At 49.2% G+C, this 27387-nt stretch overlaps 3 protein-coding genes across 6 annotated transcripts; 1 reads left to right on the forward strand and 2 right to left on the reverse strand.

Annotated features, from left to right (window-relative positions):
- Positions 1 to 9913: 9913 nt before the first annotated feature.
- Positions 9914 to 11555, reverse strand: CBLN3 (cerebellin 3 precursor). The gene is made up of 3 exons (XM_008158434.3): positions 11039 to 11555; positions 10628 to 10747; positions 9914 to 10299 (listed from the first exon to the last, which is right to left on the reverse strand). Exons 1-3 carry the CDS (start codon positions 11336 to 11338, stop codon positions 10102 to 10104), a joined length of 618 nt encoding a protein of 205 aa, XP_008156656.1. The 5' UTR covers positions 11339 to 11555; the 3' UTR covers positions 9914 to 10101.
- A 656-nt stretch (positions 11556 to 12211) lies between these two features.
- Positions 12212 to 20087, forward strand: KHNYN (KH and NYN domain containing). 2 transcript variants are annotated; one of them, XM_008158433.3, is made up of 8 exons: positions 12212 to 12258; positions 13064 to 13284; positions 14062 to 15170; positions 15319 to 15449; positions 15534 to 15630; positions 18524 to 18631; positions 18838 to 18939; positions 19474 to 20087. In XM_008158433.3, exons 2-8 carry the CDS (start codon positions 13084 to 13086, stop codon positions 19724 to 19726), a joined length of 2001 nt encoding a protein of 666 aa, XP_008156655.2. In that variant the 5' UTR covers positions 12212 to 12258; positions 13064 to 13083; the 3' UTR covers positions 19727 to 20087. The 2 variants fall into 2 exon arrangements, with proteins under 2 accessions (XP_008156655.2, XP_027991075.2); XM_028135274.2 differs by lacking the exon at positions 12212 to 12258 and adding an exon at positions 12367 to 12427.
- Positions 20088 to 22629: 2542 nt separating this feature from the next.
- Positions 22630 to 25771, reverse strand: SDR39U1 (short chain dehydrogenase/reductase family 39U member 1). 3 transcript variants are annotated; one of them, XM_054716488.1, is made up of 7 exons: positions 25732 to 25771; positions 25319 to 25425; positions 25141 to 25223; positions 24789 to 24813; positions 23937 to 23966; positions 23627 to 23849; positions 22630 to 23351 (listed from the first exon to the last, which is right to left on the reverse strand). In XM_054716488.1, the coding sequence occupies exons 1-7, from the start codon at positions 25745 to 25747 to the stop codon at positions 22939 to 22941; spliced, it is 897 nt and encodes a 298-aa protein (XP_054572463.1). In that variant the 5' UTR covers positions 25748 to 25771; the 3' UTR covers positions 22630 to 22938. The 3 variants fall into 3 exon arrangements, with proteins under 3 accessions (XP_054572463.1, XP_008156653.2, XP_054572464.1); XM_008158431.3 differs by lacking the exon at positions 23937 to 23966 and having other exon boundaries at positions 23627 to 23770; positions 24692 to 24813; XM_054716489.1 differs by lacking the exons at positions 23937 to 23966; positions 24789 to 24813; positions 25319 to 25425; positions 25732 to 25771 and having other exon boundaries at positions 23627 to 23770; positions 25141 to 25222.
- Between the last annotated feature and the right edge of the window lie 1616 nt (positions 25772 to 27387).

A 27387-nucleotide genomic window follows, 5' to 3' on the forward strand; every position in this document is an offset into this window, starting at 1 on the left:
CCAGCTTCTTGGCCAGGCTAGGCCTGCCCCCTGTCCAGGAAGGGCTGGCAGTCCTGGGCCCTGAGGCTTGGAGCTGGGGTTGGAGGGCGGGCTTGTCAGCACAGAAAGGCAAGGGGGAGACTGAGTCAGCCTACCTCATTTGACTCCAGCTAATGGAGATAACGCTGACCCCTGCTGTGATGGTATTAACCCCACAGGAATCAAGGATCTTGATGCCAAGTGTGGCATCTCTACCTGAAGAGCTGCTTCAACTAGACCAAGGGGCCCAGGCCTCTCTTTCAAGGGGGAGTGTGTCTGAAATGAGCAGTGTGGCAGACGGTGAGGTGCTGATGTGGCTCTACCTCCCAACCCCACCCCAAAGCCCACAGCCCTCTCCTCCTCCTGCCTCCACTGTGCCCTGCATCCCCAGCCCCCACATAGTGTGTGACTGCTGTGGTTGGATCACCCCCATCCCCTGGACCTGCTTTCTGTGTAGAGCAAAACCTGGGCTCTGTCCGAGCACTCTGCAATGATTGCTCTTATAGCAAGAGTGAGTTCTCATAGGTGTGTGTGCTTACACTCACCCTCTGACTTGCTGCCACCACTGACAAAATGAACTCCAGGGAAGGCCAGCACCATAGCCCTCTGCCTGGGCCTCTGAGGAGTTTTATTTCTCCAAAGCTGAGCCAGTCTCCTGGCCTAGCTCAGGTTGCCAACACACGTGGCATTGCAAGAGCCAGAGTAGAACCTGCCATAGAGTAGAATTTGCTTGTTTTACAGCCAAAGAAATGCCCAGAGAGGGAAAGTGACTTGTCCCAAGTCACATAATAGTTTGTGGCTAAGCCGGGACTAGGATTAAACTTCCTGACTCTCAGTTTACCATAGACAGGAGGGGTTCTGGTGACAGGTTCAAGTCAGAGAATCCCTCAAAATCCTATACTTATATCCCCTCCAACTCCCCATTTCCTATATCTTGTTGACAAACTACTAGATGTTGCCCCTTAAACCATTTCCAGATGTTAATTCTGTTCAGGAAAGAATGCTTGGATGACATGAGAAATTGAAAGGTGAGCTGTGGGAGATACCCTCTTTCCTTTCCCTCCCCTCCCACGTCTCTTCCCTCTCTGATGGTATGGCCAACCTCATTTCCTTCTCCAGTGCTATACCCATTCCTCCTGTAAACCACATTTATGATCCAATACCCTTTTATTTTTCATTTGATTTATCAATAAACAGATCAATATGGAGCCAGTGTCCAGTTCTTTTTTTTTTTTTAAATATATTTTTACTAATTTCAGAGATGAAGGGGAGGGAGAGAGAGGTAGAAACATCAATGATGAGAATCATTGATCGGCTGCCTCCTGCACACCCCCTACTGGGGATTGAGCCCACAACCCAGGCCTGTGCCCTTGACCAGAATCAAACTTGGGACCCTTCAGTCTGCAGACCAATGCTCTATCCACTGAGCCAAACTGGCTAGGGCCCAGTTCTTTTTTTAGCTTCATTTCAATTATGGGAGTGAGTAGGTTGGGAGGCAGCCGTGAGGCATGGCTGCTGCATGTTACCAGGCCAGCTTGCAGATTTGAAGACCTGGATAGCACCTTTTCAAGTTCATCTGACCCAAGCTCTTACAGACCAGACCAGACCAGCACCCAGGTAAGTGATCTGAAGGCCCATGGCTGGTTCATGGCAGGGCCAGGAGGAAAGCCCAGGCTGTGCTTTCCCAGCTGGTGCTCTTTCCCGTTTAGGTCTTGAAAATGGACAGGATGAGATTTCTCTTCTTCACTGTTGAACAATTTACACCGAGACTGAAGATTCCTCCTATTTTTAAAGGAGTGAATGAAAAAAATTTGTCCACAGCTGAGCCCTGGACACTAGTCACTGCTTCTCTTGTTTATACCCATCACCTTTTCCCCTTCTCTCTGGTGGCACTGGTAGGTGGGTTCCCCAAGTCTCTAACAGAGAAATTACAAAGTCACCAGTATGCAGACAGTTCAATGACATAGGCAGACTATACAGAACGTCCCACACTGTATCCCGTTCCCACGCTAAAACATACATAAATTATCTGGTGAGATTAGGACATCCCCTCAGTTTTGCTATACCGTATTTCCCTAGCAAATATTTACTAAGTCTGTGTTCATGGGTAAAGGTGAACATACCTAAAAGAAAGAAACATTGTAACTGGTAAATGGCCATAATAAAACAAAATAAAAATCCTACCTGTTTTTTAAAGATTGTCCAAGAATCCTTGGGACATGTACAAGTTTTAACTTGTCTATTAATTCATATGGTAACAGTAACTTACATATATTGAGTGCATTCTCTGAGCCAGGCACTGTTCTAAGTGCTTCCCAATCCTGTGAGGTACACACTGGTATAATTATTCTCTCCATTTTATAGATGGAGAAAATGAGGCACAGAGAAGAGAATTGAATTGCTCAAGGTCCTGTGCAGCTACTAAGTAAGAGATTCCTGTGTTCACCATCTTAACCACTATGCTCACTGACTCTCATGCAAGTATATTAACTTTGTTCCTCGAGCTTCTTCCCACCAACCCATCTATGGTCTTTCCATTTTTCATTAATGTTATATAGTGTCAGCTAAGATTTCTCCATTTCAGTTTGGCCCAGATTAATGTGATTTATAAACTAAAACAGGTCCTGATTTACCTCAGTTGTGTCTAGAAATGATTCCTTTGTCCCTGGTAATGTTTTCCCTTTATTTACTGATTTTGGAGAGAGAGAGAGAGAGAGAGAGAGAGAGAGAGAGAGAGAGAGAGAGAGAGAGAGAGATTTGTTGCTCCACTTACCTATGCATTCATTGGTTGACTCTTTCTTGTATGTGCCCTGACAAGGATCAAACCCACAGCCTTGGTGTATTGGGACGATGCTCTAACCAACTAAGCTACTTGGCCAGCGCTGGCCCTGGTAAGTTTTGACTTGAATGCCATACTCTCTTTTTCCAAGAGGTGCCATTTTCCCTCAGCTAATAAATGGTGTCATTTCATAGGTTTCCACATTCTTGTAGATGGTGAAAAATGAAGCAGGGATATTGCAGCAACTGGATTACAAAGGACCTTAAAATATCAATGTTAAGAAATATGGACTTCATTCTGAAACCCACTCCCCTCCTGGGGTTCCTCTGAAGAGCTTTAGCCAGTGAAGTTCATTTAGATAGATCATTATGGCAACCCCAGTGCAGAGAATGGGCTAGGGGAGGCAAAACTGGAGGTCAAGGGGTCAGTTAGGAAGCTTTTGTAGAATTCTGAGAGATTGGTGGTTTGAGCCAGGGTGGACGGAAAACAATGGTGGAACCCATGGATGTGAGTAATTGGATAAAGGGTTATGGGAGAGGCAAGAATTGAAGATAAGAGCTGGTGTTTGGTTGAGGTAACAGGGAGGTGTTCCATATGTAGACACAGGGAACAAGGAGGGAAAACAAATTTAAGGAGGAAAAACTATAATTTTAGCAGGTTGACTTTAAGGTGGGACATACAATGTATAAGTCTGAGATTTAGGAGGGTGATTCTGGATAGAGATAAAAAATGCAGACGTTGTCAGTACACGGGAAAAAAATCCCTGCTTTTGAGACAGGAGGAATCTTAGAGCAGAACCTTGAGGAAAATCAACATTTAAGGGATGGACAGAGAAAGTGGAGCCTGAAACAAACACCAAACAAACAAACAAACAACCGGGACTTGGGCAAAGAGGTGGAGGGAAAGCCCAGAGAATACAGTCAGGGAATCAGGCGAGAGAGTGCTTCTAGAAGGAGGGTGTGGTCAACAGGATCAAATGTTAGGGAGAGCCCCAGTAACAGAAGGACTAGGAAGTGTCCATTGACTTTAGTGACACGGAAGTAGTGAGTGACTAGCTGAGTGCAATTTAGGTGGAGCTATGGAGGCCATAGTTGATATAGAGGCAAGCAACTGGTGAGCATAGATATTTGGCTCTAAAGAGGAGGAGAATTATGCCAGTCAATTCTGGGGGCATATAGAGCCGAGAATAACTAAACATCTACAACTATTTCCACACCCATTTTTTCTCTTTTAGGTTGAACAGACTTGAGTCTGTTTAACTGAAGGGGAGAAATAAATAGAGAGGGAGAAGTTGAACATATAGGAGAGGTGAGAGGAAAGGAAGAGAGTATGTTTGGAAGAAATGGCATCCATGGCTTGAGGATGAAGATTGCCGCATTGACAAGAGAAGGGACACGTCTTCTACTGAACCAGCTCGGAGGAAGCCAAGATGAGGAGGACGGTGAGTTTCTCAATGTGGTGGTGGGAGGGGTTCCTGCCTGGAGTTTCTGTTTTTTTTTTTCACTGTAAAAGGTAAGGCCATCTACTGCTAACAGTGGGGGCAAAGTTGGGTGGGGGGTAAGGGATTTAAGGAGAAAACAGAGGGCTTCAATTGGATTCTGGGGAGGGTGAGGAAAGAGACTGGCAAAGGAAACCATAGAAGAATTGCTTGGCGGTTTGAGGATGGGGTGGCTGGAGACCATGGATTTGGGTCCACAGTGAACCCTATAGTGGTGGGACTTTTCTCTGTGGTAAGCAGCTGCCAGGGCGTGGGTGTAGGGAAAGCAGGGCAGTTGGATCCTATTTTTAGAATATTTAAAGTCTGAGGAGCTTTTTGTACCTGGAGGGGAACGCGAACCACCATCTGTGCTTTATTTTTTGCTTCATCTATTTACTTCATAAATCCATTTAAGCAAACATTGTCTAAATATTTAAACATGATTTATATAACCAGCAAATCAAAGTCAACACATTTCACAAATCAAGCTATTTAAACATCGACTGTAAACTTAAATCCTCCTCCATATTTTGATAGAATCACCAGTATAGTATGCCAGCGTCTCTAAAAGCATCACACATATCCTACAAAGTTTACCATACTGACCTTTAGTCCCGTTATAGAAATTGGTTTGTAGACCCAAGAGATGGATATTATCTCAGCTGAGACCAAAGTTTGAATTTAGGTATCCCAAAGAATATTATATATAAAGAAAACTGCAAAACTGTCTGCAGCATTTGAGATCTTGCTTTCCAGCATGTCGTCAATTTGGCTCAAATGAACTCATATGAAAATTAAAAAAAAAAAATTTTGATGAAGTCTTGATTGGGGCCTGGGAACTGGTTTAACCTTTTAAGATGATTAAAGCCTGAGCTTACCTTGTTTATCATAGGACACTTTCAAGCCTACACCTTTTCCTTGCATTTAGTGTATTGTAACTAGATGCCTTTTCTTTAAATGATGTCAACTTTACACAGACGTCCATGCCCACAACTCTGGAACCTCTGAATATGTTCTATTACATGGCAAAAGGAACTTCTAATATGTAGTTCAGGTTATGAACCTTAAAAGATTATCTGGGTGGGGCCAATCTAATCACGAGTCCTTAAAATCAGAAAACTTTCTCCACTGAAGTCAGACATGGGGCAGAAGTGTAGGTCAGAGAGATTAAAATGTGAGAAGGACTTGGCCTAACATTGTTGGCTCAAAGATGGAGGGGGGTGCCAGAGCCCCAGCCCTACAACCATGTTGGGAAGGAAAAATTATCCTTTACCCTAATGTATCCTTGACCTTAATGGTGACTACACTAATAATCAAATTAATGAGACAGGTTAGTAGGAGAAAATAAAGTTTAATAACATGCAGACCTCCTGGATACATGGGAGAGACCTAGGATCACTGAGTTAATTCACCAAAATGGTGGAGGCCATCCCTTGTAACACCACCATCAGCCAAAGACAAAGATGTTGGCCCTGGAGAGTCAGTTATGGGAGGTCACCAGAAAAAGCACAGTGAACAACGATAAGGTTGTCATGCAGATTTCAGTCCAGGGCCTTCTCCATTGAGAGTGAAGGTAGGCCTGGAACAGAGAGACAAAATCCTTAAAGACCAGAGATGTCCCTTACACTTATTTATGCATTCATTGGTTGATTCTTGTATGTGCCCTGACCGGGGATAGAATCCCGTAAACTTGTTATATCAGAACAATACTCTAACCAACTGAGCTACTTGGCCAGCTAGGGCTCTTGAGTCTTTTTTTTTTTTTTTTAATATATATTTTATTGATTTTTTACAGAGAGGAAGGGAGAGGGATAGAGAGTTAGAAACATCCATGGGAGAGAAACATCGATCAGCTGCCTCCTGCACACCTCCTACTGGGGATGTGCCCGCAACCAAGGCATGCCCTTGACCAGAATTGAACCTGGGACCTTTCAGTCCGCAGGCCGACGCTCTGTCCACTGAGCCAAACCAGTTAGGGCTCTTGAGTCTTTTTATAATAAGCAGGTGATTTAGTCAGTAAGTAACATGTTTCTCTGAGTTAAGTGAGCCTCTCTAGCAAATTAATCGGAGGTCACTGGTGACAAGAGAAAACAATTCTGGGATGTTTTAAGTTAAAACTCCAGCACCAGGGAGTGAAAGAGACAAAACAGTTAGCCTGTTAATTGCTATATGACAAAAGACTGCTCACATTCTTGGGTATCTGTTGGAATTTAGGATTAATTTCCAGGAAGCTATCTCTGTGATCATCCAAGAGAGGATTAATTTTGGGGCGCCATCGAATCCCAGGAGCCTCCGCTTCTTATTGCCCATGAACTTTGTGGACTCTGTTGTGCCCATCCCAGAACTAGCCCTTCCCCCATCCCCTTTATCTATAGCTAATGTAAAATCTTTCAGAATGGCTTACAGCTTTCTCCATTTTTGATGTATAAAAACACTGGCAAAACTCCTGGGCATTGGATATGTTATCTTTTCTACCTATCCATGCAGTGGTTTAGACTCCATGCCCCATGCCCAGTCTTCTTTTTTTGCTAGAAATGGCCTAATAAACCTTTTCTTCTAAAAAACTCAGCTGTGAAAGTTAAAAGTTTTTAAAAACTATTTTTTATTGATTTTTAGAGAGAGAGGAAGGGAGAGGGAGAGAAACATTGATGTGAGAAGGAAACATCAATGGATTGACTGCCTCCTACACGTCTCCTACCAGGGATCGAGCCTAAAACCGAGCCCAAAACTGGGGCATGTGCCCTGTCTGGGAATTGAACCAGCAACCTTGCATGGGGATGACACCCAACCAACTGAGCCACACCAGCCAGGGTGGAAGTTAAAAGTTTGTTGTTTAACCCTGGAACCTAATCAGAGGCACAGGTAACAACCTGGAAGTCGTCAAGGAAGAGGTCATTGGAACCTCCAATCTATAGCAGTTGGTTAGAAGTACAGTTAACAGTCTGGGCTTTCGGCTGGGGTCTGAAGTAAAGAGTGGTGGTGGTGTAGGACTGAATCCCTAACCTGTGGAATCTGATGCAAAATCCAGGTAGGTAGTCTCAGAATTGTGTTGAATTGAGCCCAATTCTTGGCTAACCTGCTGGTGTCTGAGAATTGCTTGGTGTTTTGTGGGAAGCACCCCCCCCCACCCCCCGCCACACACACACACACACACACACACACACACACACACACACACACACACACAATTGGAATTGGATCCAGGAACCCAAAAGAACTGCCATTCATCCCTGGACTCTTATCTGCAGATTCTTCTATGTGAGACAGAAATAATCTACTTTGCTTAAGCCATTTTTATTTTGGGCTTTACTGTTGATGTAATATCATTATAATTAGTATGGTAATACAGAGGCTCCCTTTCCCGAGAGATGAAAGATCAAGTTTGAGCAGTGAGCAGTTATCTTTTGGACACTTGACTAATTCATTATCTTGTAACACACTATTGGGCTTTCTTTCTTTCTAGTTGTAATGTATGACCAGATTGTGCCAATCAGTCTCTTTCATTCTTGGTACAGTTCCAACCTTTTTCTGGAATTACTCACAGATCTCTATATCCACCCCTCCCTTATACAGATAAAGAAAAGTAAATGTATCTTATGAATAGTTAAAATATATATTGCATTTATACTCTTCTATTTATCAAAACAAACTAAAAATATCCTATTCATTCATCACATCATAGTGACTTTTTTCCTTTAGGAATATCACTATGGAAAGTCATGAATTAAAAAAAATTCACCTTGTTCTAATTAACTATGTTATTTTTATTTTGATTATCAAATTGTCACAGAATGCCAGGTGAGTTTTTAAAAATTGGTTCCTTTGCCTTCTCAGCTTTATTCTATACATCCTTGCTTATTGTCTTCAACAGATATGAAGCTATTCTCCAAGTAACCCTGAGTCCTTTTAAAGGTGAATAATATTTGAGGCAAAGATCCAGGTGCTAAGAATGCATATCAGATTTTTTCCCTAATGTTGTTTCTATGCTACCTTAGTAATAAAATTGGAAAAAATTATTTCTTTTGAAAACCACAAATTCACATTGGTATTTCCTACTTAACTCAAGCATTACTAAATCTTTTTTTTGACTCTAACATACAGTTTTTATTTTTTAAAATGTATTTCTTTATTGATTTCAGAGAGGAAGTGAGAAGGAGAGAGAGATGGAAACATCAATGATGAGAGAGAATCATTGATCAGCTGCCTCCTGCATACCCCCTACTGGGGATCGAGCCCGCAACCCAGGCATGTGCCCTTGGCCAGAATCAAACCTGGGACCCTTCAGTCCTCAGGCCGACACTCTATTCACTCAGCCAAGCTGGCTAGGGCCAGTTTTTATTTTTTAAAAAGAATATGTTTTTATTGATTTGAGAGAGAGAGGAAGGGAGAGGATGAGAGAGAAACATTGATGAGAGAGAAACATCAATTGGCTGCCTCCTGCAAGCCCCCCACCAGGGATCAAGCTCGCAACTCTGGCATGTGCCATGACTGGTAATAGAACAGGCAACTTCTTGGTGCAAGGGCTGATGCTCAACCAACTGAGCCATGCTGGCCAGGGCACAGTTTTATATTTATTTTCTCTACAACATACCCGCTTGTATCCTGGAGTCTCTAATCCAAACTGTAATGGCATCTTTTATCTTTAGTGATGTTATAGTGTCTCATCAACTATCATTCTCTAGTTACTTTATTGACAGAGTCATCCATGCTGGGCCAATTGGACAGCCAGGTAAGAGAGTGTATAATAATGGCAGGAGAGTGGTTGAAGGAATGCATCATTGAAACCAAGGAAATAGGAAGTTTAAAATGGAGGCTAAGATAGCACAGATCAGGGGAGAGAAGAGAGGTTGTGGGATAGTCCAGAACAAGTTTGGTGAAGGTAATTGATAGAGCTGGGAGGAAGGAGGTGGTGGCCAGAACATGAAGTGATTGAACTTCAGACTACAAAGGTTGAGCACTTTTAAAAGGTTGCTATGGTCATTGATGTGTTCCATGCCTGGAGATCTACACTTGTCCACATGTGACCTTCTACCCCCACCAACAGCTGCCCAAGGAAGCACTGTATACCTGCTCTCAGCCAGAGCAAACACACACACACACACCCCATGACTCAGGTGGGGAGGTGAGGGCCAGAGTCCATTTGGGACCTGTACAGATGAACACCCGGGTTCACTGCCTGCTGGCTGCCCCAGTGTGCATGAAAAATGTGTACCTTGTTCAGGATGGTCACATGTTCCATTCCTGTCCTACCAGCCATAGGCTCTGGGCTCCTCCGTGGCCCTCCCCACGATTATACTGGTGGCTGAGCCTCCTGCCCTAGTCCATATGGTACTGGCTCAGCTCCTGACTGTGTTGGCAGAAATCCGTGGTGCTGGCACTCCTCACAGGAAGGAGCCTGTAGGGTATGATGAGGCCGGTCCATCTGGGCCCTTGTGGGGGCCTGTCAGGCTCACCTGTGCCACCTGTTTCCAAGTAGCACTGAGCTAGAAGCTGGGGGTGGGGTGGGGGAAGGAGCAGCAAAGTCTGCAAAGTATCGCCGGACTTTTTACGTGCCAAATCCTGCCCTGATCCTAAGGGTGCAGACAGAGAGATGCAGTGAGAGGTTGTGAGGGCATGTGAAAAGGGGGAGGGAGGTTAGAGGGGCCAGTCCCTAGATAAAGCTCTACTCATCACCTTGGGTGTTTGGCACAAGGTCCCATGCAAGAAGGTGGAATTCAGGCAGCCAGAGGGAGCCTTTCTCCTGCCCCAAAGATGTTGCTTCTGGGGCAGGGGAGGGCAGAGGATAGAGGTCAGGGGCTGGATTCCCATTCTTGAAAGGCTTGAGCCCTCAGAGTGGGAAGATGAGGAAGCCAGAGAAGCTTGAATATTTCCAGCCACCCAGCAGGTTCCCCCGACGAAGGCGCAGAGACACCCGGTCCCCGGGGTCCAGGGGCAGTAGCACAGAGCTGGTGGCTGCCTCCCGGGTCACATCAGGGTCATTGGCAAAGGCTGAGATGACAGGCCATGTGTTCAGCATCAGGCTCACCTGGGAAGGGAGACCAGTTAGCGTCTCTACCCAGCCCTTGTCCTAGGACCCCACTTTTCTGAGGGCTATTCCTCTTCTCCCAGCCCCAGAGGGATACTCTGGAACCTGGGAATCTGAGGCTCAGTGCAATCTCCTGGGAGAGCTGAGGGGTAAGCCAGTGTTACACTCCGCAGTTCCCCCTCTCTCTGCTAGGCAGGCCCTTGCCTCCCTTGCTCCTGGCCCCCCAGGCCACAGGCCAATGGAGGGTCTGCCCAGGAGTCAGCTGGGCTCCACTTATTCCTCCCCCCACCCGAGTCTGGACAATGACAGGGCCCAATGCTCAGGTCACCTGGACAGTTTGGCGGTTGTACACCTTCACCACGTGGAACCTGAAGCTGTAGACACCTCGGACAGGGGCCACGAAGGAACCCGAGGCGCGATCAAAGCCACCGCCCTCATTCACCAAGACCTGGGGGAAGCAGACCCTGCTGAGTGGGCTGGGGATGCCTGGGGCTCAGGGAAACCACTGGGTTGACGAATGGGGCAGTGAATAAGGAAAATAAGGGGCTGTAAGTAGCTGCCCACAGGAGAAATGCACAGATTAAAAAAAAACACAATAGTGAGAAAGGGCAGGGAGGAATAGGGGTAAGAGTGAAGGGAAAGGAGATGGGTAGAGGGGCAATTGGCCATAGCAGGGCTGTCCTTTTAACAGCAGAGTGGGCTTGTATTGATTCCAGGTCCTTGCAGGGTAGGGGGTTACCTGGTCAAAATAGATGGCCCCACTGGTGCCGTTGCCCGTCTCCCCTGCTGGCTCATGGTGGTGGCTTCGAACTGCAGCAAATGCCACTCTTCCGGGGGGCGCTTCTCCCAGAGCTGCTCCTCCAGGCCCCCCTGCAGCAGCCCTGCCGGGCTCACAGACCACCAGGCACTCCCCCTCCAGGAGAACAGGCTCTGACCCTTCCTGGGCCCATCCGGTCCCCAGGGCCAGAAGCGTCAGGGCCAAGGGCAACCAGGGGTTGGGTGCAAGAGCTGGTAGCCAGAGTCGCTTTGCTCCCAGCATGGCTGAGTGGCTGTGACACACAAGTCCTGTCTTCTTGCTACTCCTTTTCGTTTCCACTCTCCTCCAGACTCTCAACAGCCCTCACCCTACTCCTTAGCCCTCTCTCTGTGTCTCACGGTCACCTGGTCTCAGCATCTCCCTCTTCGTGCCCCACGACTCTGTCCTGCCTCTCACTCCTGCTGTCACTGCAGTTCCCTCCTCCTTGGCAGGGCACAGAATGACAGCAGTTGGGCTCTGGGAGGGAGAGGAGAGATGAAGCAGCCAGACAGGACGGCTACAGCCAGAACCCCAGGACAGCCTCTCCAGAGAGCACTGAAGGCTGGAATTGGGACGACAGAGAAGTGTGTGTGTGTGTGTGTGTGTGTGTGTGTGTGTGTGTGTATTTGCAAGAGTGGAAGAGGCAGCTCCTACGGTCCTTCCTCCTCCTCATTCCTCCCCTCTTCAAAATCCCTCACAGCACTCTCAGTGGCACCTTTTTCACTGTTAGAAAGGAAAGCCCTTGTCTTTTTCCCACAATTGTTTTGGTGGAAAAGTACTTGGGCCAACAGTGTCACTCGGCCAGTCACTTTTCCTCCTTAGCCTTCCAATAACTTCACCTGAAGGGCCTGAATTCGTCCCTTTAAAACTCTTCACCTCTGACTCTCAACGAGTGGTTCCTCTTTTCCTGAGAACTACGGAGAACAGCAGGAACCCAGAGGGATCAGGAGAGCCTGCGGGGAGACCCAGAGAACTGCGGGCAAGTGGGCGGGGCCGAGGCCGGGGGCGGGGCGGAGCCTGGTGGGCGGGGCGGGCGCTGTGCTGGCCGCGTCCCCCGAGGGGCCCGGCTGACTCCTCCCCCGGCCAGGAAGTGACTCAAAAAAAAAAAAAAAAAAAACCCACAAAAAAACACACTTCGAGATGTGAAGAGAGGTCCCAGTTGGGTGAGAAATCCGGGAAGGCCCGCCCAGATTGGAGCCCCCCGCCTTTCTCCCCTGGGCTGGGGCTGGGGCTGGGGCTGGGGCGGGGCCGGGGCCCGGGGCGCGGGCGAAGTTGGGGCCACGGGCTCCTAGAGGCGCCGGCGGGAGCGGACGCAGCGGGTGGCCGAGGCGGGTAGGGGCGCCCGGGCCGCGGGAGCGGAGGCCTCGGTGCAGAGCGCGGTCGGGGGCGGCAGCCGCGGGAGGCTGTGGGAGGGGCTCGCCTCGGCCCCTGGGCCCCGGGTGGGGTGCGTGGCGCCATCTAGGGTGGTTGCGGGCGGCCGGGGGAGGGGTGGCGGTGAGAGTGGCTAAAACCATGGAAATGGAAGACGAGGGACGCCAGAGGACAGCCGGGTTCAAGCCCTGGCGAGGACCCATTTTAAGAGGACGTCTTCGACCCAGGGAATGCAGAGTCCCCGAAAAGAGGGACCCTTTCGTCACCGTCCACTCCTTCTGGCCCCAAGCGGAGCTGGAGCCCCTCCTCCCCCGCCCCAGTTCCCCGTCCCTGCTCGGGGCTGTGGTCATCCTTTTACAAAGGCCAGACGCCCATCCCCGGGAGACAGCCTTGTTTACCCGTGACGTCCTCTTTGGAGAGAAGGCCCGTGCTCCTTTAACCTGACATTCTCTTCCTAACTCCACGACGGCCCGAGATCTCCTGGGTTGTTGACCCTATTTGTAACTAGGGCGACCTGTTGGTGCCTGACGTAGCCCCGGAGGCTAAGATTTGGGCTGAGGGGACGGCGAGGCTCTGAGCTGCCTTTCCTACTTCCAGGTCTGGGCCGCCGAGCAGCCATGCCTACCTGGGGGGCTGGCTCCCCGTCCCCGGACCGCTTTGCCGTGTCTGCGGAGGCGGAGGACAAGGTGTGGGAGCAACAACCCCACGTGGAGCGCATCTTCCGCGTGAGGATGAGCGTCCTCCGGAAGGACTGCCCTGAGAACCCTCACATCTGGCTGCAGCTGGAGGGCCCCAAGGAGAACGTCAGCAGAGCCAAGGTGAACGCTCCTCCCTGACCCGGTTGGGAAACATTCACTCCCTCCCCCACTCAGAGGCTGGGGAGAGGAGAGGCTGGGAATGGTCTCCACTACTGTTTGTCTCTCTGGCAACCTCAGTGGCCCTGAACTGTGAGAGGCTTCCCAACTTGGTATTTGTTTGGAGTTTTGATTTCATTTCTGATATGATGACCTGACTTCTGCCAGGGCTTGGAGACAAGTGATTCAATTCAAATCAGTGTGTGTTCTTTGGGACAGTAGAGAAAATCCGGTTGGGCAAGCAGGCCCCACCAAGGAATTCACTGTAGGAGGCCAGGCCTGGGTTCCAGTACAGCTCTACTACCTACCAGCCCCGTGACCTGAGTCTCAGTTTCTATATCTATAAAATGTGAATAAGGGCAGTACCCAGTTCATTGGGCTTATCATGAATGAAATAAAGCATGAGTTCAGTAAAGTTAGCAATGGCAATCATTATGATAGAAATAGACAACACACATACACACATAAATAGACAGACAGTCTTGTAATCAATTGGTTATAATTGTATCTTAAAGCCAGTCAAGTTCTAAATGGAAATACTAGCGGTAGCTGTCAGCTGGAAAGGAAAGGAAGTGAGATTCTTGACCCCTTTGTAACCCCTACCTTTGTCAGGATCTGTGGGGCATCATTGCTCTGCCCAGGCATCCTGGAGCTCAGGGGAGAACAGTGAGCCTGAAGCGGCTACTGGGCCACTTAGGATTCCAGCAGTCTCCTTTTCCCCTCCTCTCCCTCTTTCACCAGGAATACCTGAAGGGTCTCTGTAGCCCAGAGCTGCAGGATGAAATCCACTATCCACCCAAACTGCACTGCATCTTCCTGGGGGCCCAGGGCTTCTTCCTTGATTGCCTGGCCTGGAGCACATCAGCCCACCTGGTGCCTGGGGCGCCTGGATCACTGATGGTCAGTGGCCTCACGGAGGCCTTCGTCATGGCTCAGAGCCGAGTGGAGGAGCTGGTGGAGCGGCTGAGCTGGGACTATCGGCCAGGGCTGTCTCCTGGAGCCTCTCAGTGTGCTGGAGTGCTGAAGGACTTCTGTGCCCTGCTGCAGCCCCAGGGGGATGCCCACAGAGAGGCCCTGCTGCAGCTGCCCCTGGCTGTCCAGGAGGAATTGCTGAGCCTGGTACAGGAGGCATCCAGGGGACAGGGACCCCAAGCGCATTTCTCCTGGGACGGGGGGAGCCCAGGCCTGCTGGGTGCTCAGCATCAAGGAGTCAGAGCTCCCCTGAATGAAGGCAGGGGGTCCCTGGACACTGGGCCTACAGGGTGGCCAGAGTCCAGGGGAGAGGGGCATGCCATAGAGAAGGAGGGAAGGAAGCAGGGTGGCCCCAGGGAGATGGATTTGGGATTGAAGGAGCCGCCTGGGGAAGAGGCCTGGGAGAAAGAAGTGACCCACAGGTCACAGACAGGGGGCGGAGAGGTAGGGCAGGAAGGGTTCCCAAAGAAGAAGGCCCTGGGGAAGGAGGGGGGGCCTCAGGAAAGAGGAAGGCTTGGTATCCAGGGTGAGCCTCCTGGTGCCCAGGGCTGTCAGAGGGCAGCTCAGCTCCGGGGAGCCTCTCTCCTCCAACGGCTCCACAATGGTGAAGCCTCACCTCCCAGAGTGCCTAGCCCCCCAACTGCACCTGAACCCCCATGGCATTGTGGAGACCGAGGAGACAGGGGAGACAAGCAGCAGGTTGTGGCTCGAGGTCGGGGGTCTCCGTGGAAACGTGGCACCCGGGGGGGCAACTTGGTGACTGGCACACAGCGTTTCCAGGAGGCCCTACAGGACCCTTTTACCCTGTGCCTTGCCAATGTACCTGGCCAGCCAGACCTCCGCCATATTGTCATTGATGGCAGCAACGTGGCCATGGTGTGAGTACCAGGTGGGACTGGGGGTTCTGGGGAGGGGGAGGAGATGGGCAGTTTTCCCCTGGGGGAAATATGCCGAGGGGAGAGCACTCCAGCCAGGCTGCTAGGCCCTCGTCTGGGGCCCCAGAGTGCCGACCCCTTCCCACTGCAGGCATGGCCTCCAGCACAACTTCTCCAGCCGGGGCATTGCCATTGCTGTGCAGTATTTCTGGGACCGTGGCCACCGGGACATAACTGTCTTTGTGCCTCAGTGGCGCTTCAATAGGGATGCCAGGGTCAAAGGTGAGTTGGGCCTGGTCTTTTGTGTCCTGGGATAGACCCTGCTTCTACCTTAAAGATAACTGCATTGTGCTCCTATGTTTCTAGAGGGTCACTACCTGCAAAAGCTCTACTCCCTCAGCCTGCTCTCCCTCACTCCTTCCCGAGTCATGGATGGCAAGAGGATCTCTTCCTATGATGACAGGTACTTGCTTCTCTCCTGGCCCCAGGCTTGACATTCAAGGAGCCCAGTGGGAGATCAAGGGAGAGTCAGAAGCTCCTGACCCTTTGCACTGTTTCTCAGCCTGGGTATTGGGTTCAGGGCCAGTTATTCCTTCATGTGCTTCTATTACTGGGCAGGTAAACTTGTCCCACAGGTGTGATGAAATGGATGGTAGACAACTGTGTTTGCTCATTCATCATTCATTTTTCATTCATCAAACTAAACAATACTTTGTATCTATATAGTGCCTACTGTAGAGAATACTGGTTTAATGGAAAGATGGGAAAGCTTATGACATGAATAGCTAACAGATATGTTCTTACAGCCTAAATTTCCAAACACTTAGAGAAATTCCCCCAACATTCTGGAAAAACCCGAGTAAATGTTCAAAATAACAAGTCAAATGAAACACAATTCATGCATACTAACATAAAACAAAACAAATAAAACATGGCATAATAGAAAGATCACTGGACCTAGAATTGGATGATCTGACTTGGAGCCCCAAGTTGTACTAGTCATTGACTCTGACTGTGGACCAGTCTCTTTGTGAATTAACCTCTCGTCTCAGGGTCCTCTTCCATTCATTCATGCTCCTTGTGGCTGTCAAAAGCTAAGTTATGTGCTTTTCTCACTCAAGGTGCTAGGCAAGAATACAGTGATATTCCTAGTTCATGAACACAATCAAGTGTGGCAGAAGGTCTTATCTCTACAGTACCGAAATGGAGCAGAGGATAAGAGTGGTTAACTCTCTTGGCAAAACCTACTAAGTGGCAAAGGAAAAATGAGAATTGAAAGTTGCCATATGATTTAAATGAAAAACACAGGACACATTTCATCCTCAGTGTACATAACACCGTGTGGGAAATGGGCAGATTTTAAAAGCTAATTAATCCAATTAAGAATGTTTACAACTACAGTTCTTGATTCTCCAGGATTTTCAGTTTTAAATGAAAAAAAAAACAAAAAACAAACAACTAGTTTCCAAACCATAGTGATTACACATTTTATCTTTTCAAGTACTTAACTTTTTCTTCCTGACAAGTTAATGGTATTCTACAAAAAGGCAATTCACTGTCTCCTGATACTTCTTTTTAATGTCTAGATTTCACAGATTATCTAAGATATAGAACCTTCTTTTCATACCAGCACTGACACAGAACTGAAACTGAAAGTCAAGCCAGTTGTGAATTTTAAAGGCACGTGTCTGAACAGTTGCGTAGGTCTTGACAAGCTGACAGCACAGTAGGAATTTGGAGTTTTGCCTAGTTATAGTGACTTAACAGTGGTGCATAGTATAGGCCAACTGGGTGAATACTGCTGAACAACATGTGATGTAACATGATAATGGTAAATAAGCTTAGCCTGAAAATACCTTTTGTATATTATATGACATCGTATACAATTGCATGCCATCTCCTTAATTTGTTTCCCAGAAACTCAGAACCAGACATCTGTCACACCTTATCCTGATTAGTAGTCCCTCTGTACCACAGTCTTTCAAATACTGACTGCCCACTTACTACTAGGTGTGTGGCTTGCAGAAGGAGGTGGGAATGCTGGGAATTTGATTTTGAAGATCCAAAAGAAACTATAAATCAAACACTTCAGGAAAGGGAGCCCACTTCTGGCTGGGGTTTTGTGAGAAGGGAGAGATTTGTATTTTTCGATGATAGAGAAGAATATGGAATGAGCTGGATCTCTTGTTTTCTAAATCTGTTAAAAAAGATCCCAACCTACGCCTTTGTGAGTTTCCCCATACTGCCCAGTTCTATGGAATCAGGATTACTCAAGTGGGGCCCAGGAATCTCTTTTTATTTATTATTTTTAAAATTATTATTATTTTTTGTTAATACTCACCCGAGGATATTTTTCCATGAGTTTTAGGGAGACTAGAAGAGAGAGGGAAAGACAGAAACATTGATGTGAGAGAAACACATCGATTGGTTGCTTCCTGCACAAGCCCTTGACCAGGGCCAGGGAGGAGCCTGCAACCAAGGTACGAGCCCTTGACTGGAATAGAACCTAGGACCCTTTGGTCTGCAGGCCAACGCTCTATCCACTGAGCCAAACTGGCTAGGGCAGGCATCTCTTTTTAAAAGTTATTCTGGGGATTCTGTTCATCAATGAGGTTTGGGATCACCTTCCTGAATGGAGGGAATAATTTGAGAAACGTAGAAGTCGGCGAGTATGTTTGAAGAAGAGATGTAATCCAATCATTGATTTTGGCTCAAGTTGAGAGTACCTTTGGGAATACCGGGAGAGAGAAGGCCATAAAAGTGGCTGGATCTGGGTTCTACAGGGGTTTAGCTGCCAGGCCTGGGCTTGTGGACTTTGTCCAGTAGATAATGGGCAGGTATGGAAGAGTTTTGTGTAGCTGAAGAACATGTTCTCTTGGGGAAGGGCAGGAGAGACTGCAGGGTGGTAAGTGTCAGGGGACCCCTTATCAGTATCTCAGTTGCAGTGGCTGAATAGCTAAGGTTGAAATGGTGGGACTGGAAAGGAAGGGGACAGAATGGTAGGCTTTCCAGAGGAAAAACAGGATGGATTTGTGACTGATTGTTGATAGATTTGGGACTGATTGTAGGGTGGAAGAAAGGACCAGGGCTAGATCTTACTGTCTTATTAATGAAGCACAAAGTATTGGGTAGAGGGTTGTGGTGAGTGGAGGGGACGTTCTTGGGAGTCCACGTTGGATTCGTCTTTGTTTTCTCTCTAACCCATGTATCCCGTCAGTTTCTTGGTGGCTGGGTCAAGGTGGGGGTGGTGGTGGGGGCAGGTCTCCATCACCAGAAGTGGGCCATGGGAGTTGGTAATGCTCTTTGGGGTTGAGGCTTTAGAGAAGTCCAGAATGCTGCTGTGGTTTTTGAGACAGGTTCATGGTGAAGCTGGCTGAAGAGACCGACGGGATCATTGTCTCTAATGACCAATTCCGGGACCTGGCGGAGGAGTCTGAGAAGTGGATGGCAATCATCAGAGAGCGGTGAGGGGGCATCCCCTGAGAAAAGGGCTCCGGCTCAGACCTTTCTCTAAAACCAGTTCTTCTCTGCCACCGGGTGAGGACTCTGGGAAGGGGCTTGACACGGGCTTGGAGGATAATAGCTGACAGCTTCTGGTGGAGTTGGTCTCAGCTGTTTGGGAGGTGAGCAGGGGTCCCTCTGTGATCATTACATTTCTGTTCCCATCCAGCCTGCTGCCCTTCACCTTCGTGGGAAACCTCTTCATGGTCCCTGATGACCCATTGGGGCGAAATGGCCCCATGCTGGATGAATTCCTGAAGAAGCCAGTCAGGTAACACTCCAGACTCTCCTGGGCAGCCTGGCCTGGCCCCCTTTCTGCAGGGGCCTTGCAGGCCTGGAGACTTGGAGGAAGTGTGACCTCAGTGTGGACCAGCTTAATTCTGCAGTGGTTTAGGCTGCCTTTAACGGCTTCCCTGGAAGTCCTGACATAGACTCTGCAGGCTGGGAGGGAAGCTGCTGCTTCCTGTTTTCTCTAGTTGGTGTTTGCTGGAGTTATTTGGATCATGGTTGATTTTACTTATGACCACTTGTATTCAGCACGCCCTCTGCTGGACCATTAAGTAAGTGATTAATTTATTAGGCTAGAACTAGATTGTAGTAATGGCAAGTTCCTGGTTTCAAAGGAACTTTCTGTCTCCCCTTCAGAAGTGGGTTGATACTGCCACACAGTGGTCAGCTTAGGGAACTTCAGAACCAGGAATAGGCAGGGCAGTTAACAGCCCTGGAGTGCTGGGAGGCCCACTGAGCCTCTTAACTTCTCTCCAGGATGCACATCAGCTCTTCTATTCCCTCTGCTTCTTCCTAGGGCACAGGAATCTTCTAAGGCTCAGCATCCTTCCAGGGGCTTCACAGAACATGGTAATCAGCAGCAGGGGAGAGAAGAGGAGGAAAAAGGCAGTGGTGGCATTCGGAAGACCCGGGAGACTGAGAGGCTCCGGCGCCAGCTGCTGGAGGTGTTTTGGGGCCAGGATCACAAGGTGGACTTCATCCTGCAGCGGGAGCCTTACAGCCGTGACATCAACCAGCTCTCTGAGGCCCTGCTCAGTCTCAACTTTTGAGCCTCACCTGCCCTAGTGGCTGCCATCAATCACATCAGCTCCAGCCTTGCCTAGCTTAGTCCCTTCTGTGATGCTCAGATCCTGCCCCAGACCCACTCTGAGTTGGTGCGTTGGGTGAGGGAAGCACTGAGGAAGAGCCTTCGTGAGTGGGGAATGCTCTTGCCTGGGGCACTTTGGGGACATAACGAGACCTGATCTCCTCTTGAGTCAGGACCTCAACCAGCTCTCAAGGGGTTCTGGTCAGCCTTAACTCCTCAACCTTGCCTTAGCACGGGGTTTCTGGAGGGAGTGCAGGCTGCTGGAAAGGCTAGGTCCTGGAGATTGGGACTGCCAGTTCCTCCTCAAAGCTGAGTTGGGGATGGAAGCTGGGGTGGGTGGGAGGGGAATGAAGACAGGTGGCAAGGAAGCAAGCCTTTCCTACCCCTGGCTGCTGCTCTGGATAGCCAGAGGACAGGATGCTCCCCAGGCCGGGCAGAACTGGGAACCTTGAAAAGGGAGTGCGGGGCCCTGGAACGGCTGGGGTCGGGGTCACAGTGGGGCAGCAGGGAGCTGGTGGGGAAAGTAGACGAAGACTTGGCTTCTGGTCTCAGCTGTGCCTGTCTGTGACCTTGACTGAGCTACTTGCCCTTGACTTCTGCCTATAAATCGGATGTAAAAATGCCTGTTGGGAGAAATGAGAACATGGAGCAGGGCTATTTGGAGGAAAAGTACATGGACCAAGTCTCAGGTGTGTCTGTCTGTGGCTGCACAGGCTTCCAAACCAAAACCTCACGTTCAGAGAACCGAGTGTCCTCTGTCCCCAGGGCCTGTGCCCTAGATTTTAACACTGCACCCTCATTTTGTGCCCTATAATGGCTGCGTCCCTTTGGGCAACCCCCAAATCCACATTTACAAAACAGTTAGTTAGGGGTGACTGTTTGCATTACCAGAATACTCTCAGGGTTCCTCTAAATGGCAGCTCTCCTGTTGCATTCAAGTGTTTGTTTACAGATTAACTAACGAATGTGTCAGAAAGTCCCCTGTTCAATGCACTTGCTGTGGTGTTGCGCATTCACCAAACCAATGGAAGCCATGCTCTGCTATGACAATGTTAATGTGATCTGCCCTAGCATTTTCTCTACAGAACACATATGTTCCACAAAGCGAGGCCCACTTCTGCTTTTTATGTGTGTGTGTGTGTGGGGTGGGGTGGGGTGGGAGGGTTATAGAGGTTGTAACTAGATGAACTAATCTGGAAAATGAAAACCGAAGAATTAAAATAGGGAGAATCAGATCAACTGCTGTCCCATCAAAACATCCTCTCTGCTTGAAGTCCTTCAGTGCCAAAAAACTACCTCCAAGGTAGCACGTTACTTGGTGGCCAGTTTAGTCTTTTATTGCAGCCCCCAATATACTCTTCTGTACTTCTGCCTTTGAGGCTGGTCATTCCCTCAGGAATAATAGAGAGCCAGCTACCTTCCTAAAGAGTCTCAGACCAAATAAAGAAGAGGGACAGGTGCCACAGGGTTCTGTGTTTGGGCCCTGCAGCAAGTCCCTGGACACGATCCTTTTCAGGCTCTGGCTTCTGTTCCCTGAGCAGCATGGGGAGTTGAGGACTGTCACCCAGTTCTTCATTCTAGTGGGAGCTGAGTGATGATGGAGAGGGTCCCTGGGTCCTAGTGTCTTTGCCCTTCCTCCCTGTTGGTGATGTATATCACTGGACCTTATTGACTTGGGTTGGGGACAGGTGTGTAGGAGAAAGGCTAGCCAGGGAGCTGACAGTGACTCAAAGTCTCCTTGGAAGAAAGGAGATTGGTTAAGATGGCACAGCTTGGTGGCCCGAGGAACCACTGGTCATGTAGATATCAGGGTAGTTAAAAAGGGAGAGGGTCCTAAATAAACATTTGGGATTCCTCCCCCCACCGGGTTGTTTGTAGTTTTTGGCACATTCCTTGCCCCTTTCACTTTCAGTGATGGTGGGTGTACAGTAGGCCAAAGGTATCTTCTGTCCTGCCTGGGACTCTGATGTTAGGCCTGTCCTAAGCTTCTTAGAGGGGTGCTAGCTTACTCCTGCAGCTTGATGAACTTTGACCAGTATGTGATTGGTTTATTAATTCACTGCCACTCAGTGACAGATTGTAGGCTGGCCTAGACTTGGGGCTCCTTCTTTGCTGGCATCCTAATGGTACCATGTGAATAAGCAAGCAGGATGACCACAGAACCCATTGGAAATGGATCACTTGTCTTATAGTTTCTACTTTTATCATAATCTCATGCTCCCAATTTGTTACCAACTTTTTTTTTTTAATTTCTTTATTGATTAAGGTGTCACATATTTGTCCTCATCCCCCCATTCCCATCCCACCCCTCTCCCCACGCATGCCCCAACCCCCTGTTGAACTTAACCGTTGGATAGGCTCATATGCATGCACACAAGTCCTTTGGTTGAACTCTCCCCCCTCCCCCACCCTCCCCTATCCTCCCTCTGAGGCCCGATAGTCCGATCGATGCCTCCTTGCTTCTGGTTCTGTTCTTGTTCCTCAGTCTATGTTGATCATCATTTCCCCTAGATGAGCGAGATCATATGTCACTAGATATATACTTATGAGAACTGAATGTGAGACGAGCAATAATAGTTATGCTGACAGGCAAATGAATCAGTCTGTAGTGAGTTTCTTTCTGGACCAACAGTTCTTTTGAGACCCAATTTCAATGTTCCTTATGTGTACATGTCAGCACTGACCCCTCAGCTCTGGATGGTGGACAAATGGTTGTTACCAACTCTTTTGGCAATGGAGGAAACAAAAAGAGATGTTGCTCATTGTCCCTTTCAAAACCCCACATCGAGGAAAGAGTAATCTAGGGTGATGTTCCTTGAAATACATTCAAGCAGAACCTAGGCCAAAGAGATGAGCCGAAGCTAATGAGATAATTTATCTTTATTGCCTAAATTGTAGAGCATTCATTACATAGCAAAAGAGAAATGGGGCAGGAATGGGACACACAGGGAAACCAAACTTGGAAGTTCTTTTACAAGGAGTTGAAGAGGTTAAGGTCCCAATTAGATAAAATTGCAACCTCAAAACAGTGGGCAGTCAGTTAAAGTGCAGCAACAGAAGAATGAGAAAGAAAAAGGAAGAGGTTGTAGGTCTCAGAGGAGTACCTGACCTATTCACAGTCTCTAACGGGGAAGCCTCTATTGAGGCCTTAGGCCCTACCATGAACCTCCCCACTTAGGCTATGATTTCCTTCAAGGCAGCCCCCAGCTCTGGGAAGGAATACTGGTAGCCAGTGGCCAGTGTCCGCCGTGGGATCACCTTCTGGCCCTCCAGCAGCATGATGGCACGTTCTTGCCCAAAGACAGCTTGCACAACGGTGCTAGGGAGAGGGATGAAGGCTGGGCGGCCTAGGGCTGTGCCTAAGGCCTGTGCAAACTCAGCGTTTGTAGTGGTAGAGGCTGGAGCCACTCCATTCAGGATGCCCTGCACGTGGCTTGCTTCAAGGGCATGGGCCAGGATTCCTGCCAGGTCCCCAATGTGAATCCAGGGGAAGAACTGTTGGCCAGAGCCGATGGGGCCCCCCAGGCCAAGGCGGAAGGGCAACAGCATGTGACCGATGGCACCGCCCCCACGGCCCAGCACAACCCCTAGAGTAGGCAAGAAGGATGGTACAGGGAGGCCCCTCAGCCTCCAGGCAGCCCACTGTTTCTCCCCATTTCCCTTTTCTCACTCTTGTCCCATGCTGGCTGAGCTCTGTAGTAGTCCAACAGTATGGCTCTCTTTGGGACTTCCCATCCTCCCATCTGCAAGTGGGCCAGAAGTGGCATCCTCACTCAGTAAGCTCAGCTCCCCTTATCCCCCAACCCCCCAGCCTAGAAAGGACATGGCAACCCTGCCTGACACGAAGGCCCCTTGTTCTCACCAGAGCGTACCACCACCTGGCGTGTAGAATCTCCAGGAAGTCTGGCAGCAGCTTCCCACTTGGTTACGAGGTTGGAGAAAAAGTCAAAATCCCCTCCTGGACTGTCCTCATCATACTCAGCAGTCAGGCTGGGCTGGTAGTAAGCTGCCGATAGAACAGCGCTGGTTTGCTCCGGCTGTCCTTGGTCCTGCCTGGTCCTTTGCCATGAAGGTCCCCCCCTTGGCTATTGGATATCCCATGGGACAGAGCGTGGCTATTTTCCTCTTGAGCTTCTTCATTAGCTGACTTGTTACTGCCTGGATTAATTTACCTTTAGCTGCACAGCTAAGCTGAGAGGCTGCTAGAGTGTAGTGGTTAAGAATAAAGACGTGGGCGCCAGGCTGAGTTTTAACCTCAGCTCCACCATTTATTAACTATGACTTTAGGCAAATTACATAACCGCTCTGTGCAGAATATCTGCATCTTTAAAATGGAATAATAGGCATAGCCAGTTTAGCTCAGTGGATAGAGTGTTGGCCTCCGAACTAAAGAATCCCGGGTTCGATTCCGGACAAGGGCATATGCCCAGGTTTCGGGCTCAATCCCCATTAGTGGGCGTGCAGGAGGCAGTCGATCAATGATTCTCTCTCATCATTGATGTTTCTATCTCTCCCTCTCTGAAATCAATAAAAATATATTAAAAAATAATAAAATAAAATGGAATAATAGTACCTACCTCATAGAGTTCTTGTGCGGATTAAATGCTGTAATATGTGTAAAACACTCAGTGGCTGGTGTATATTTATTTGCAATTATTTTGGTCCCAAAGGTGAAACACAAGAATCAGAAATGCTGCTGCTACAGATCTGTGCTGTGAGAAGCAAGGGACTTGGGAGCAGTACAACTCCACTCTCTTTCTGAGCGTCTGTTTCTCAGAGAAAGTACACAAAGGCCAGGAGAAACATGCATGGAACAAGGGCCTAGGAAGAAGACCTCCGGGCATGTATAGCTAGAAGGGCCTGAGCTACCCCCTCACTGTGGACTCTTTCGCTGGCTCATGTAAGGGGCTGGTGATTCGGAGCATACCTACACCTGTGACTAAGATCCAGGCTTGGGGGGGTTGTGCGGCCTTGGTGATGGCTCTAGCCAGCAGGTCAGTGGTCTCCAAGCGGCTGCTGAGAACCTCTTTTTGGAAAGCTTCATTCCACCTGCAGAAGAAACAAGGGAAATAAGCCACCGAATGCATACATGCACATATCCCTTTCTCTCTCTTTCCCTGAGGCTTGTCCGAACCCGTATCTAGTAAAGTCCTGCAGGGTGGCTTAGAGGAATTGCCTGTCTCTCCTGAGTTGTAAGTGAGGACTAAAGTCAACTGGCTGAGCGGGTAGAAGTGAGGGCGGGTTTGGAGGAGTGGGGCCGGATGAGTAATCCGGGATCAGGCAGCTCCATTCTTCACGTCTCGGAGGGTCTCAGAGTCGCCCCTCTCCACCTCCTGCTCTGAAGGATGTCAGTCTTAGGGCCCAGCACTGACTGACCTTCGGAGAGGGTTGAGGATGTTCTCTCCAGCCAGGTTGACTGCGGCATCGCAGCGGGGCAGCCCCGACGACGCGAGCTCATCCTGTCAGAGAAAGCGCACAGTGCCCGCCTCGCCCGGCACCGCCCGACGGGGCCACCCCTCCTCCCCGCCCCCCAGGTTCCCGAGGGCGGACATACCCACGTGATCCGACCCGGGCCGGGCTGTCGGGAGACGAGTGTCACTTCGTGACCTCTGGCTTTCAGCAGTTGGCTTAGGGCTGTCCCAATGAAGCCCGTCCCGCCACCTGATCAGAAAATACGAGGTGTTTATTCTCAGGGGGTGCCTTCCGCTCCCGCATGTGGCCCCCTCTTCTGGTGCCAGGCCATTCGACCCCCGCCTTCTCCCCTCTTCCTCGGCCCCGTCTCCGCGACGCACAGGTGACCCAGGTCACAGGGATTAGGGAGATTCGGCTTCTCCGGTTCGGAGGCCAAGGCCACGTTGCCGGTGCACGAGTCAGTGCCCTCCCTCGGGGTCCACCTAGCTCTCCGACTCTGGCTCAATCTTCTTTCCATAAACCCGCCCCCCACTTTCCCTCTTTGCCCTCCCTCACCCACGAGCACCCGCATAGCAACCAGGACCTAAGGCGCCTGCGCAACATCTAGAGGCCGGGAGGGGGCGGGGTAGGGAGGGGAGGGCGCGCGCAAGCGTCCTGCGGGAAGTGCGCTCCTATTGGGGCGTGGGCAGGTTGGGAGTGGGCGTGGCCCTGCCCCGTGACCCGGAAGAATTCCTACCAAAGGCGGTACTACGCGCATTTCATGGCGAGGCGGGGCCCGGATTGAGTGTGTGTGACGGTGTGGGCCGCGGTGGTGGGGACGGGGAGTCGAGGAGGGGTTGGAAGAGTGGTGGCGGAATTGGCCCTGGGGCCGGGAGAGAAGGGGAGGAGGCGGAAACACACGCTTGACCCCAAACCCGCAGCTGCTCGAACCCCTAGATTCTGGAGGTACATTCAGTTTGGTGGGTCATTGCTCCAAAAGAATCCATCCACTTGTACAGTGGATTTCTTTTTACGCGGCCTTTTGTTTTCCCTTTGTTCCAGCCCCTTCCTATCGGCATTTAAGCGTTTTAAAGTCCCCCCCGTCTTTAAATAACCGCTCTCCAGCCCGCTTTTCCCTCTGCTAATGTCCTCTGCCTTCGCCTTCATTGCCAGACGTTTCGAATGAGGAGTGTCCATTTTCTGCTTCCCAGTTCACGGCCGTCTGGCTCTGACTTTATCACGCATCGCCTCTCTCGCCAAGATCGCCACTTTCTCCTGTGTCACTAAAACGAATGCCTAGTTTTCCAGTCATTTTTCTTGATTTCTGTATCACTGGACACTTGCTGACTCCTCCCTCCCTTTGGAAATGTTCATCTCTTGGTCTGAGTGAAAGCCACACTCTCTCCTGGGGTTTTCTCCTGGCTCTTTTTAGTCTCAGTTGCTTGTTTCGCCTCCTCTAAGGTTTTAAAATGTTGGTATTCCTCAAAGCTAGGTCCTAGGATCCTTCTCTTCCCACTGTGCCCCTTTCCCCAGACATCTGTGTGGGTGAATTCAATTACCAGTTTTTCAAAGACTTGCCAAATGTTCTATGCAGTGGAATCTCTCCTCTGAGTTCCTGTTTCCTATAAAAACTCCCCACTAGGCAATCTGTTCTTGATTGTCTGAAACCCTGTTGATTTTACTTTCTGAATATTGCCCGTCTATTTCTCTTTGCCACCACCACTCTCCTTCAAGTTATCATCTAAACCTTTGTCTAAATTTCTGCAGTAGTTTCCTAATAGGTTTCCCTGCTTCTGCTTGTTTCTCCTTTCAAACTGGCCCATACATTTGCAAGCTGAATTATCTTTTAAGACCATGTGGGAGGAACGCTAAGGTGGTATATATATATATATATATATAATCTCCTAAACAAACAAACAAAAAACACACAAAAAAATTTCAATTGCAAAGTTCCTGGATATGCTGAATAAAAGTTGACATGTCCCCATTTAAATAGATTGCTGAGCTAACTAGAAAATAAAGGAAATCCTCAGAGACCCAAAACAAAGTGTGCCTTGGTACTGAGGCTACTTTGTGGTTGTCAGTTTCAGTAACTCAGAGGCTTGGGGTGACAGGAGATGATGATTGGGAACAAAGCAAGATTAGGACTGAGACCCCTGCATAAAGTTCTTGGTGGGCTATGTCCTCAGGGAAAGTTAACTTAAGCCCACTTAGTATAAAAGAACGTGATAA

This window comes from Eptesicus fuscus, chromosome 5, assembly GCF_027574615.1.
Source record: "Eptesicus fuscus isolate TK198812 chromosome 5, DD_ASM_mEF_20220401, whole genome shotgun sequence".
In the NCBI taxonomy this organism is placed as follows: Eukaryota; Metazoa; Chordata; class Mammalia; order Chiroptera; family Vespertilionidae; genus Eptesicus; species Eptesicus fuscus.

Coding starts and splice junctions, on each gene's coding strand:
- KHNYN (XM_008158433.3), top strand. CDS start 13,084: ATGCCTACCTGGGGGGCTGGCTCCCCGTCCCCGGACCGCTTTGCCGTG. Junction 15,171..15,318: donor GGCAGCAACGTGGCCATGGT/GTGAGTACCAGG, acceptor TTCCCACTGCAG/GCATGGCCTCCAGCACAACT. Junction 15,450..15,533: donor TAGGGATGCCAGGGTCAAAG/GTGAGTTGGGCC, acceptor CTATGTTTCTAG/AGGGTCACTACCTGCAAAAG.
- CBLN3 (XM_008158434.3), bottom strand. CDS start 11,338: ATGCTGGGAGCAAAGCGACTCTGGCTACCAGCTCTTGCACCCAACCCC. Junction 10,748..11,038: donor GGGCCATCTATTTTGACCAG/GTAACCCCCTAC, acceptor TGCTTCCCCCAG/GTCTTGGTGAATGAGGGCGG. Junction 10,300..10,627: donor ACAACCGCCAAACTGTCCAG/GTGACCTGAGCA, acceptor CTCCCTTCCCAG/GTGAGCCTGATGCTGAACAC.
- SDR39U1 (XM_054716488.1), bottom strand. Junction 25,224..25,318: donor GCCCGGGTCGGATCACGTGG/GTATGTCCGCCC, acceptor TTTCTCTGACAG/GATGAGCTCGCGTCGTCGGG. Junction 24,814..25,140: donor ATCCTCAACCCTCTCCGAAG/GTCAGTCAGTGC, acceptor TTTCTTCTGCAG/GTGGAATGAAGCTTTCCAAA.